The sequence below is a fragment of the Salminus brasiliensis genome, chromosome 22 (assembly GCF_030463535.1).
Source record: "Salminus brasiliensis chromosome 22, fSalBra1.hap2, whole genome shotgun sequence".
Lineage (NCBI taxonomy): Eukaryota > Metazoa > Chordata > Actinopteri > Characiformes > Bryconidae > Salminus > Salminus brasiliensis.
This window is the reverse complement of record NC_132899.1, coordinates 9,762,340-9,775,851: the sequence shown is the minus strand read 5'-3', so window position 1 is coordinate 9,775,851 and position 13,512 is coordinate 9,762,340. Positions and strand designations below refer to the sequence as shown.

Here is a 13,512-nt window from a genome sequence, read left to right as displayed (position 1 = left end):
TCAAGATCACTATTCCAAGACTCCAAGCTGACTTCATACCATTTTTATAGATTTTATAGTTCCCATCCAGATGACATTTTTATGCTGTAAAAAGGCTATTGAAATGGAAATTGACAGTAATATTAGATACATATTGACAAAATGTTTTTCGGTTCAACTTTGGTTCAAGTACATAATAATAATAAATTTGGACAACACATTTACAGATACAGCATTATATATATATATATATATATATATATATATATATATATATATATATATATATATATATATATATATATGCCAGGCATGGGCTAGAGGGGTATAAAGCCCACCAGTATTGAGCTGTGGAGCAGTGGAACTGTGTTCTCTGGAACGATGGATGGTGCTTCATCCTGTACTTTTGGGATGATCTGGGGGGTTGGGGATGAGGTGGGGTGGTGATCATTGAACACCCTGACCTCACCAACGCTCTAGTCGATGAGTGCAATCAAATTCTTACATCAGTGCTCCTCCAAAATCAAGTGCAACCTTTCTTATATACTCCAGTATGCTGTATTTATATATATATGTTTTATTCATAATTATATATTTTGTATGGTATAGTATGGTATGGTTTGAGTTAACTAAGCTAAGAGAGGGTTTAGGCATGCACATTTAGGGTAAAGTTGATTTATCTGCCAAACTACCGCTGCAGACGTGAGCAGTACAGCGTTCTAATCCGGTGTCTTGTTTTAAGGTGATGAGGGAGGTGTGTGCTAATGGAAATGGAGCAGTGGACTCTGATGGAGCAGTTTCTGGATCTCTTGTTCACAAAGTTGAGCTGGAGAAGGTAAGGTTGGAGTAGCGTGTGCATGTGTTGTGTGTATTAAATGACTGTGTGTTTGTGTGCTGGAGTGGATGAGTTTTGAATCCAGTGGAAATGAATGTAGGTGTATGATTACATCCTGTTTATGCATGTTTGCTGTACTTGCTGCCTGCCATATTTCCATGTAGGTACATGCTTTGTTTTATATGTGTGTGTATGTGTATGTGTATGTGTGTGTGTGTGAGTCACATCTGAAGGGATTTTAATACCTTTTAATGACAAGCAACTCTTAAACTGGCACAGCGTGTGTAAGCTGTAATTATTCACACATAATACCAAACAGATGCTCTTTAAGCTTGTGTTTGAGTAGAAAGCAAGAGTTAACCTCTATGTGCTTTGGTGTGCATTGTTGTTGTATACATGTGTGTGTGAATTATGGCCCAATTGATTGGAACATTTTGCAGCCAAGACTGCCAAGAATTTAGGGGGTTAAAATACCAGTAACTTATGATATTGATAGTGTTTTAATGCTGTACTTCAATAATTTCAGTTAAACAGAGCTTTACTAAGTGTTAAAATATAATCAAGAGTTTGTTTACATTGCTCATTTACATTAGTTATATTCATATCCTCATTCTAAAGATTGGATATATATATTTTTTAAATACGTATAACTTGTTTTTGTTTAATCCACCAGTTCAGCTTGTATAAGTGTCTTTTTTGAAAGTTTTATTTCGGTTTTCTACCCATTTTCTTTATAATTTGGATCACCAGTTTCTCAATGCTCCCGACACTGGGAGGGTGAAGACTGCCACACGCCTCTGTTGACACGTACACAGCCAGCCAGCATCTCTTTTTCCAAACTGCCACTGATGCAATGTTATCGGGAAGCTCAGGGTCAGCTCAGAAGACTGCATTCTGTACCTGGCTCTTCTGCATCTGTCAGCAGATGCCAGTGTCGGCCAGCACTGCACTGGAGCGATGTGTGGAGAAAGTGCCATCTGCCCACACTAGAGAGAGCAATGCCAACTCAAACTAGCAAATCAAACACCTCTGGTCATAGTGGCAGTGGCTTATTCTGTTGGACCACTTGTGTCACTCACTCTTATATAAGGGTTCTAAAAGCACTACAAAAAGAAAACAATTCCTTGTAACTATAGTGGAACCCATTTTGGTGCTATAAAGAACCATTTTTAGATGGTTTTTAAAAGAACCACCAACAAAGGATTCTTATGATAGAGAGGAATTCATTAACAAGGCATAGAACCATTTAAACATTGGAGTGGTTCTTTGAGATCTCCTAGTTCTACATAGAAATCTTTATTAAATACTCTTCCAATAATGGAGGAACCAACAGTTAAAGGGTGCCATTGGGAGATCATGAGTTTGATTCCTGATGATGTCACAAGGAAAAAAGTCAGTAATCGCCAAGTATGTGTACAGTACACTATTCGTCCATATATTTGTGGACACCCCTTCTAATGAATGCATTTAGCTACTTCAAGGTGCACCCAGTGCTGGCACTGATGCACCCATTGCTGACATGCTCCATCTCATACTTTTGGGATGGGTTGGTAAATTGGGAATGAGGTGGGGGGTGATCATCCAACATCATGACCCAATGAACAGCCTTTCTGACACTTGCTGATTTCAGCCAACTTCTCACAGTCATGCTCCAAAGTCTAGTAGAAAGCCTTTCCTGGACAATAGAGACAGTTACTCCAACAAAAGCCAGATAAACTCTTTTAATACCTTTGATTTCAGAGTAAGCAATGAATTAACAGGTTTCCCAATACTTTTTCCATTGCTGTTTGTGTATAGAAAGCAAGCAGTATATATATTTTTTTTCTTAATGCGTATACACAGTTCTTTGTGTTTGTGTTTGTGTTTGTGTGTGTGTGTGTGTGTGTGTGTGTGTGTATATATGTGTTAATGGCTCTGAGTCAGCACATGTGTGTGTAAACTGTTCTCTGCTTTAATGGGAACTGGCTCGTATGTGTATGGGTGAAGATTGCACATTTTCTCTGCCCCCACAGAAGTTGTCCTGTGATAGGCCGAGTTCTGATGGTGAGCCCACTCATGAAAATGGCATCACAGATGGAAAAGATCCAGGTGAGCCAGTCTAATTTGAGTACATCTGTGATCATTTGCATTCCTCACAAATAGGACAATATTGAACTTTGTATCTAACCCATATATATATATATATATATATATATTGTAAGGTGGGGCCTCCATGGAAAATCCCACAAGACCTGCCATGTTTTGGAGATGTTCTGACCTAGTCGTCTAACCAGCTCAGATTATTATGCTTGACAATTTTTGCCAATTTTTCCTGCTTTTAATACATCATCACATTCAAGAATTGTCAAGCATAATAATCTGAACTGGCTAGACGACTGGGTCAGAACATCTCCAAAACATCAGGCAGGTCTTGTGGGGATTTTCCATGAAGGCCCCACCTCATAACTTGAACATGAAATGTGTCATATACACATGTATGACCGTGACTATTTATTCATTTTATTTATTTATTAATAATATATATATATATATATAATTTATTTATTTTCCCCTCACAGTGCTATATGTATGTGACAATTCCTTGTGGATCCGATTCTTGGCCAATATAATCTATTTTAATCCTGATTTTATTGAAGATACTGTAATTAAAAATATGTACCAGTACAATTGCAACATAGACTTTGTCCGTATCTCGAAGCCCTTACAGTGAAGTTTGCTCACAATAATAAAAAACTAGGCTTAAGCTTATTACCTAACATCCTTTCTCATCCACAAGTGCGTCATTGTTTGGTTTTGGAGCGAACATTTCAGCATAAGAAACTCATTTAGTACAGCACTGCAGATAGTAATTTACAGTCATGGGCGAATTTAAAGCCTCTAAATTCTGTTTGTCTAAATACCGGTTATCTGTCTAAACGCAGACAGCCACCCTAAACTCTCAGATTTAAAGCGTGTCGTAAATCTCAGAGACACCTTTAAGCCTGTCTCATGAGCTAAATATGTACTAGCAGATTTTGATGAACTCCATGTTTATTTGACGTAGGCGCTTCTTCCAAATGGGTGATGCCAAAAACAAGACAAGGAGATGCTCTTTAAGTAAGCTAATGGGATTTATTTATCCAGTCTTTGCTCGGCACTCCGTCTCAGCCGGGGATTAAACCTCCATTTAAACTTGTCAGGACATCTGCTTCAGGCCTGTGGAATTTCCCTTGTCCCATACTTTATTTCTGCCTCTGCTTCAGACAAGCTGGGGATGAATTGCTCAATGGGAGTGAATTCCAAGACTGTTGCATGATCGCAGCCAGCATGATTAGTGTGTGTGATTGATATTCTTGTCTGGTAGCCACAAACCAGTATTAATGCAGCATTATTTATTTTTTTAACAAAAGTGGGAACAGATGAACTGTTCTGAATAACTTATGGAGGAGATAGATTCAGGACCAGGAAACGTCATGTCATTTTGAGACCTACCGGAGGTGTGGAGTGAAGATTTTAACAGTGTTGTTCAATCAGATTGAATTTCATACGCACTGTGAATCTGAAAAATTATTTGGATTACTAACTTTCAGCAGTTTGAAAGTAACTACTGCCCCCTATGGGACTGGAGGATTTAATATGTGGTTAAATCAGGGTATTGAGGTTGATCTAGTCTCTTTACCAGATGTTTGGAGGGACATCTGGTGACAGGAAATGTTACCAGGAATTCAATGGAGGGGTCTCTGATTAGGTGTAATGGCTCCATTTGCTCCCAATCATGGTGAGATGGTCAGCAGAAAGTCCTGCCGATACAACTGTCCTGAGAGTCAATCCTTCAAACAAGCTTCTGTAGCGGTTATACTGTGGTTGCCTTAAATGAATATTCAGAGGGGTATTTGCTGGATTCATACAGTTCACTTGGAAAGAAAGATCCAGTGGCTTCGCTTATGGTAAAAAGCAGGGGTGGGCACTGGGGGCTGGAGTCCAGCACAAACTGCTGAATCTGGCTGTCCAGGGCCAGAATTGCCCACTTCTAGGTTATTCTAGTGTGTTTTTTTATTTTTTGGTTTATGGCTTTCTAGAATTGTGGGTACATTTCAAGTACAAAAAAATTCGACTCATTGTCAACTCTGCTGTCGTTACACTGCTTCATCTAAACAGGGTTATCAGAGTTGACAGTAACCGAGTTGACATTTTCCACCATTTTTGGCATGCTTGATTCCACACGGCATATCTAAAAACATCTAAAAGAGATTTACTGAACATCACATTACAAGATTTAAACAAAAATTTATATAGTATATACAATTTAAAATTTTTTACAAAATGAAAAAATAGAAGTTTGACATATGTCACTAGTTTCCACATGTTTCCTGCCAGAGGAAGTGACATCACTGGGTGTAGGTCACATATTTTTTTATTACAACCTTTTGAAGATTTTGTGCAGGTTTTTAACAGATGTAACAAAATTGAAATGACTGAAATATTTAACGACAAATATATATGACAAATATAACTGTTAATAGAGTAACAATGACAAGGAAACTGATTAGTCCTAATCAATTAAATTAGTCTTAATTATGTCATGTAAAATATATGAATGAGTCATGAGGAGGGTCAATAATGTGGAGAGTGGGATTCATTTAGTCATGTGTATATAAATTGTACCTAAAATAAACATCAAGTGTTATTAATAGTGAAATTGTAATTTATTTAGTATTATTTTTCAAAAGTGCTTCAATAATGGAAAAATGACCTGGGCCACATGCTCTTCATGTCTGTGATGGGCTATGAAAAGATGTAGATCCCTCAAGACGTAAGGGTTGATTCCACAGCAGTGGTCATATGAATCCAGGCTATGATGTATCACCTGAAATCCAGGCTATCCTTTTAGCAAAAACCTTAGTGCTAAAAAGGGTTCTTTGACTTTCGATGATAGTGGAACCTTTTCTGGTGCTGTCAGGAACTATCTACTAAAGGTTTCCCCCAGTGCAATGAAACTTTTAATCAGGCAAAGAGCCAAATTGACATTCAGATGGTTATTTCATTTGTCATAGTTGTATCCATTGCCTTTACTAGAGAACCTTTGAAGAACCTTTTTTAAGAGTGCAGCTTTAATCTCCGGTTAAGTCAAGTTGTCAGACTGGACGTTCTTCATTATCTCTTTTGTTTTTAGGAGTTCAGTACTTCGCTATTAGGGACTGGAGGTTTTACCATGTTGTTGAATCATAGCAGGAGCTTTTATCAGGTCTTGTTACCAGATGCCCTTAAGGGCCTGGTGGCAGGAAATTGTATTTTGGGACTGAATAGATTGGTATCTTATTGGGGCTTATGGTTCCCAAGGGTTCCAATCAGATACCGATATATATCTATACAACGGATGTTTGCTTTGCTTGCTTTAGCGGGCTGCTGAAGAGAACAGATTTCAGAGGTGTGGAGGTTCCATTCAGCCGACTTCATAAGCTTTTGCTTATAGCTACTGAATTCTAAGTGGGGCTGATTTGATCCAGATTGGACCTTCTGAAAGCCACTGTCACCCTCTGTAGGTCTGGAGTGTGACCACACGCTTGCCCACAGTCTGGTAGCACTTTGGTTGAATGGAGAAGCATTAAGTTTTTCTGCCACTCTTATCTGATCTCACGTTTCTGACTGCAATGAGTGCTCCAGATGGGCCCACCTCACAACAGCACGCTGCCAGCGCGCTCACTTTGATGAGGAGAGGAGGAGGAACGAAAAAAAGGAACAACTGCACGAATTAATTAAATTAGTCGCATTCTTTCCAGCTCGTGTAAGTGCTCAGACTATGTGGAATCAAATTAGCCTGATCACAGAATTTTCCCTTATGTTAAAATAGGGGAAATGCAATTGAAGTCCTGTAAAAGAAGGGGAATTGCTTTTGCATCTGTGTCTCTGGTTTCGGCCTGGGGCCTGGAGCTGCTGTGCGGCAGAGGGGAAACTCTAGAGGGCTCCGGGTACGCATGAGCTTAGCTTTAATTAAAGGTGTCGCCAGCACAGATGTAATCTTCTTCAGTGGAGATTCAGCAGAGCCGAACGTCTTGATGGCAGACAGTTCCAGTGTCCCCGCCTCAGCCTAGCCCTTGCTCTCTGGCTGGGACCCGTTTTCAAATTTCTCTTTTAAAAGAGAGAAAGACAGATAGTATGAAAGCTGCCTCTTACTGTAGCTTGAATGCCTTTTAGTCCTGTACTGTATTCTGAATGGAATGCGCCGTCTTGTCATTAAGTTCTGTATTGGTGGTTCTGTAAATGGGATCTTGGGTAGCGAGACTACCACAAGTCACACTTCAGAGGAGTCTGAAAAAACACCCCCACAGCTATGGGAAAACAGTGTGCTTCTCCTTATTAGTTTAGAGAGAGGAAGAGAAGAGAGAAAGAGGCTGAGACAGGCAATGTGTAGAGTCCACATTAAGAGTAATAATAATAACTGTAGTAACTACAAAGACATGTGTATTTATATGTACACAGCATGTTTCTTACCCATTCAGAGGGGCGTTTTACAAGAAGTGTATGTCTGCAGGTTTATACTTGAACCTACTTAATGCAGTGCAAAGTGCTGCCTAAAACCAGCATAAAGAACATGAGATATAGCATATAAGTCCCAATGGGTTTTGGGCTGATATTGGCAGAATTGGATATCAGGAAGGGAAAAAATTATGAATTTGCTTCCATATTGTTGGATCAAGACCAGTCTAATGTTGTTAGATGCGTGTTTCTTCCTGTTTCTTTCTTCTACCCATGGGATTACAGTCTAAGCATTCAACCTCCATCAAAGTTGATTAAACTGAGGAATGGTGTATTTCCATATCCAAATATAACAGCTCAATTTGAGGTGTCTGAGATTATGCCAATTATGGTTTAAAGTGATCGAGGTTGACCCACCGCAGGAGCCATTTCTTGAACATCTGAAAGACATTGTGATGGCTATGTCATGTAATTCATGCTGACCTTCAGAGCTCCAAGTGGTCCAGCGGGGCAAGGCGCTGCCACTATGGTCAGAGGCAATTGGCAATTGGCCTTGCTCTATCAGGGTGGGTAGATGGCTCTCTCTCCCCACATCACTTCAGTGTGATGCTGGCCAGCATAAGCGTCTGCTAGCTGATGCATCAGAGCTGGGTACCCGGTGCTTTCCTCACCCTCCCAATGTTGGGAGCATTACATGTAATTGGGGACAGTACCAAAGTGGGTTGGACGGGAGAGACTTAATTTCAGAAGAAACAATCATAGTGTCCCAATACTTTTGTCCATATAGTGTATTTAGATCAAGTGTCATCAGATCAAGTCTTCCCAGTGAAAGCATCATCTTGCAAATAGTGTTCAAGGTGTTACGTACTCACTACTACCATGAAAGGTAGTGAGGAAGATCACTTAAGGTCATGCAAGACTAGATGGCCACTATTATTGCACGTGTAGCACACGTAGTGGACCTGACATATGCACCTACACACATGAGCAGTATATTTAAAGAAAAAAGAGAAACTAAAACATTGAGAAAATGAGTCTTCAGCAGATATGTGGATAAAAGCTAGGCGGATGCATCCTTAATGCTCTGACTCCAAACTTTATCAGTGAAAGATTGACCAATTGACCATCCATGAAGAAAGCCTCAGAATCTCGGCCTATGGGCGTCTCTCTCTATATACCTCTATTCTGCCACATTCTCTGTCTTTTCCTTTTTATTAAAGACAAATGGAAAAACCTAACATAATGGTGGGCCCTGTCTTGTGTTTTTGACATTCAGTCATAATAAGGTCTCTATTACAATCATTCACACTGTGTTTTTTTAATCTGCCACAGCGAAAGGGAAGAAGAACAGCAAGTCTGAGCAGAAAGGCACAGTGGGGAAAGGAGCAGGGAAGAAAATCACCAAGATCATCAGCCTGGGGAAGAAGAAACCATCCACCGACGAGCAGACGTCATCTGCAGAGGAGGACGTCCCAACATGTGGTGAGACTAGAGGAGGTTTTGTAAAGCTGGCTTTGGGTTAGGTTGGTTTGGGAGAAGTGTGTATTGGGAATTTGTAATGACAGTAGAACTGTGGTATGGTGAATAAGACCTGGCTTTAAGACATTAACCCTGTCTTATCTCATGTATGCCTGTGCACATTCAGAATAGAATTATGGAAAAATACCCGCTGATACAAAACACTATGACCACAGTATTCCTATATGCTGTTGGCCCTCTGCAAGCCAGCGAAAACAGGTCAAACCTCAATTCTTATATATTGTGAAGCACATGGAGCTGGGCGTCCACTTGTTCTAAAAGAAAACAGGACTACTCAGACCACTGTTAGTAGGTAATCACCATTGCTGGCCCTGTTGTTTTGGAGATACTCTGACCCAATCATCTGGTCACAACAATTAGGCCCTTGTCAGTATTACTCAGGTCTTCACAACTGCCCATTTTACCTCAGCCAGCATGTCAAATGCATTGGAATAAAATCTATCTATGTTGACTTAACCTAAGTTAATTTTTTTTCCTTCCCCTGTGAAGTTGCCATTTGGAGATATAAGGTTAACAGTAACCAAAGAGTTGGTTCTTACCAAAGTAACCAAAGAACCAACTCTTTGGTTACTGTTAACCTTATATCTCCAAATGGCAACTTCACAGGGGAAGGAAAAAAAACTTTTAATAGAAGTCAACATAGATAGATTTTATTCCAATGCATTTTGGAGCATTCCTTTTGGTCCATAAAGAACAACTGCTTGATTCATATTATGTGAAATTAAGTGAAAAAATGGCAGAAATGGAGATACAAGGTTTTGGTGGGACCTTGATGACATATTTCTGACCCTGGAATGTGCTGTTGTTACAACATGATTAACTTAATTTGCTTAATCAATGCGTGGTTATAATGTTTGATGGTTTGAATGTTTGATAATTCACTGTCCACATATCTGGACAGGTTTAAACCCCTGAGTGTATTAAAACCTCTGGGTCTGTTATTCTATGGATGTTAGTCCTAAGAAAGTCTTCTTGTTGCTGCTTCAGCAGTTCTAATTGGCAGCTTTTCTATCATTGACAGGCTATCTGAATGTGCTGTCCAATAACCGTTGGAGGGAGCGGTGGTGTCGGCTGAAGGACAACCAGTTGTTGCTGCATAAGGACCGAGAGGACCTGAAGACACACATGGCCTCGCTGCCCCTGCGAGGCTGTGAGGTCATTCCAGGCCTGGACTCCAAACACCCATTCGCTTTTAGGCTCTTGAGGAATGGGCAGGAGGTGGCTGTGCTGGAGGTGGGAGCTACAGCTCTAAGTTAAAAACTGTGATCACCTTTCTGTTCCATTGCTGCCAGACCTGTAATAATGCTGGACCTGTCCGTCTCTTAGGCCTCCTCCTCGGAGAGTATGGGTCGCTGGTTGGGGGTTTTACTGGCAGAGACAGGCTCGACCACTGACCCTGCGGCGCTGCACTATGACTACATAGATGTAGAAACCACTGCCAATGTCATTCAGCTTGCCAAGCAGTCCTTCTGGTGAGCAACAGAACCTGACTCAGATTAAATAAGTATATTCAGTGATGCTAAACCAGTTATTATTGCCATTAATTAATTTACCATAATTTTGTCTTTTTAACATGGTGGACATTGTATCTGATGGTTTTGTAAATTGTTTAGTGTAATGACAGTTTTTAATAAGGGTTTCTTCTCAGTTTCACCAGTAAGCGCGCTGTGTCTCCTAACCCATATCTGGATAACCCAGTGAACGGCTATGCCCGCCCGTCTGGAGTGGCCCTGCACTATGATGATGTCCCCTGCATCAATGGATCGGTATGGTTTCCTGTACATGGCTGTTTGCTTGTTTGTTCACACCCATTGTTTGCAGAGTTCTTTCTCTTTAACACCCTTGAACTGGAAGGGCACATACACTATATGGGCATAAGTATTGGGACACCTGCCCATTCACTGTTTCTTCCAAAATTAAGGGTATTTAAAAAAGAGTTTATCCTGCTTTTGTTGGAGTAACTGTCTCTACTGTCAAGCGACAAGTGCATTAGAGAGGTTAGAATGTTGGGTGATTACTACCTTACCTCATCCTAAACCCTATTCATTCAAGAAAGTATTGGATGGAGCACAAACCATCGATGCAGAGAACACAGTTCCACTGCTCCACAGCTCAATACTGGAGAGCCTATACCTGCATGGTGCCAATAGGTTTGTGTTTTTTTTTTTGCTCCAGAGAGTCCTATTCTATTGGCAGTACATCTCTAGGGACTAGACAAGCTGTGTGTGTGCATTTGCACATCTGTGTCAGCAATTGGAGCAACTTAAAGTAGCTGAATGCATTCATTAGAAGAGGTGTCCACAAAAATTTGAACACATAGTGTATGTGGTCCCAAAGTACATGGATGCCATAAAGAAGCTATTTTTGGTCCCATAAAGAATCACATTTGTTATATACATGGCCTGAAGAACCCTGACATTGGTAAGGAGCCTTTATATCAAGGGAAAGTTCTTTAGATCTGAATAAGGTTCTTCATACTCACACATCTATGTCATATTAAGGACGCAGATGCGTTTTTCAAAAAAGCATGTACCTCCATCACTTGAATACAGCAACTGCCCTTTACCTTTACTTCTGATGATGAATGGACCAATAGGAACGCTTCCAAAACGCTTAATAAAATCTTCATAATTAAATATCAAGCCTGCAGTTGAAATGGTTAACCCCGCTACAGAGTTACCAGTTTCTTCTGCTCTGCCTTTCTTATCAGCTTTCTTTTAATCTTCCCATCTCTGCCCTTGCCTACTCTTGCCTCCTCCCCTCAGAAGGACCCAGATCCCCAGTACTTCTCCCCCGGTGAGGAGGTTCACTATGAGAACGCTGATCTTTATGAGAACATGCCTTCCCCCAAACTGGCTGCACGCTACTCACCCAAACCAGGCCATTACAGCACACCTAAAGTCCTCTCTGCTTCCTCATCTCTTTCTTCCTCTGCTGCTAACTCTAACTCTCAGGTGACTAACACAGATTCTCTGCTTAACCCTCTGCCTTGTCACAATGCTTTTTCTGTCTATTAATATGGGTATCAAGGTACCATCACTGTAACTGATTACATAGTGTTGTTTTGAGTTAACTTACTTAGTCTGTTCACTGTTCAACTGTGCGTCTCAGTTTGGTCAACATTACATATTGAGTTGAGCCTCATAAACATTAGTAAATGAGCTTCAGCTGAAATAGCTTCAATACTGTGGAAGATAGTAGTCGGTGGCTCCTCCCCCTCAATTTACTCACTGTTTATTCCCCTCTGCAGGAAGGGGAACTTCCCCCTATCACATAATGTCCCCAGACTGGGAGGCTTTTAACAATAGAGCCCTTGCTGGGATTTAAGCTTATGATCTTCTTACACTTGATGAGCAACAGCTTGATGATTGTGCCAGTCTAGAACTGTGAAATTAACCAAATAAAACAACATAAATAAAATAAAATAAAATAAATTCATCTTTACCTTCTTTCTTGGACACAGAAATGTACATAAGTTTACAGCTCTAGAGTGGCGCAACTGTCTAACTGCCTACTTGTTGAGAGACAGGAGATCATAAGTTCAAATTCGGTCAGCACCACAGCTCTCCATGGTCAGAAGTCTGAGAATGGGAAGGCCTCCCCTTATGTGATAGTGGGAGTTTTAACCTTTAGATGGGCATAAACAGTACAAGTTTTAAGCAATTTCACCTGCAGCTCATTTACTGATATCTGTTTTGAGACGCCAAACTCAGAAAATGTGTTTTTTTTACGAAATAGAGTAAACTTAAGTTGAACACAGACTCAACATCTTAAACAAGCTCATTTACCCCCAAACACTCTGAAATCAGTGACATCAGTGCTTACAAATACGGTTAAACTTGTATTACTAGAATATGTAATATTATGTGTACATGACTAACATTTACCCAAGTATGGGTATTCAGTTTTAGTACTAAAATAGACATTAAGCCAAGGAAGCTTGTTTATAGAATTCATTTTCAAGCCAAAATTAAAGCCTTCATATCTGAGAAATAATAAATGTACAACTCAAAATGATGCATGTTATCTGTTTGGCACAATGAGCAAATCTGTGATGGTCTGTTTGAAGGCTTTAGTGAGATATAATTTGTTAAGAACGTGAGCTGATCTCAAAATAAGTCTTTAATGCTGTGTAGTTGCTGTTCTGAACACGTGTGAACAAGCATGTGTGTGTGTGTGTGTGTGTGTGTGTGTGTGTGTGAAATGCTTGACATCTGCCAAAGGTTTCATATCTTTGCATTAAATATAGACCACCCAGCTTCTGGGAGCCCATTTGCCCTGCATAATATCCATGAGATCCATGAGCATGTGTCTGTGTGTGGTCATGTATGAAGTTAAACTGCCATTCAGTTGTGTATTAAACTTTATTGGCCAGGAATAGAATTAGGAGCGTGCCATTAAGCTTGAAGCACCGTTGGCAGCCAACAGCAGCTAAAATGTCCCCTCGGGTTGAAGTCCATGTGGGGCTGCACCATATGTGGTTAAAGAGGAAGCTTTTGATACTTACAGGTTATTGATGTTGTTAGTGTTCTCAGTCCAATGTGGTGTTAGCCCCGCACCCCAGACCGCAAAGCCTATTATGCTGGGAGATGCTAATCACTCCCTAGTGTAATCTTTGTCTGGGCTGAGACTTAATATGATTAATGCGGTAGATTAAAGTAGATTGTTTGTGGATCATTTGCAAAGCAGCATGAAGAGCTGAG

The 13,512-nt window shown here is 40.3% G+C and overlaps 1 protein-coding gene across 3 annotated transcripts in view; it reads left to right on the top strand.

The window, feature by feature from the left end:
• Positions 1-13,512, top strand: part of afap1 (actin filament associated protein 1) — an 80,626-nt gene that overhangs the window by 60,439 nt on the left and 6,675 nt on the right. For 2 of the 3 annotated variants that reach the window (XM_072667571.1, XM_072667570.1), the window contains exons 7-12: positions 722-814; positions 2,827-2,902; positions 8,603-8,752; positions 9,831-10,042; positions 10,136-10,281; positions 10,458-10,575. In XM_072667571.1, coding sequence (XP_072523672.1) covers positions 722-814; positions 2,827-2,902; positions 8,603-8,752; positions 9,831-10,042; positions 10,136-10,281; positions 10,458-10,575 — 795 coding nt within the window. Of the gene's footprint in view, positions 1-721; positions 815-2,826; positions 2,903-8,602; positions 8,753-9,830; positions 10,043-10,135; positions 10,282-10,457; positions 10,576-11,574; positions 11,764-13,512 lie in introns of all 3 variants that reach the window. The other variant, XM_072667572.1, reaches the window with a different exon arrangement.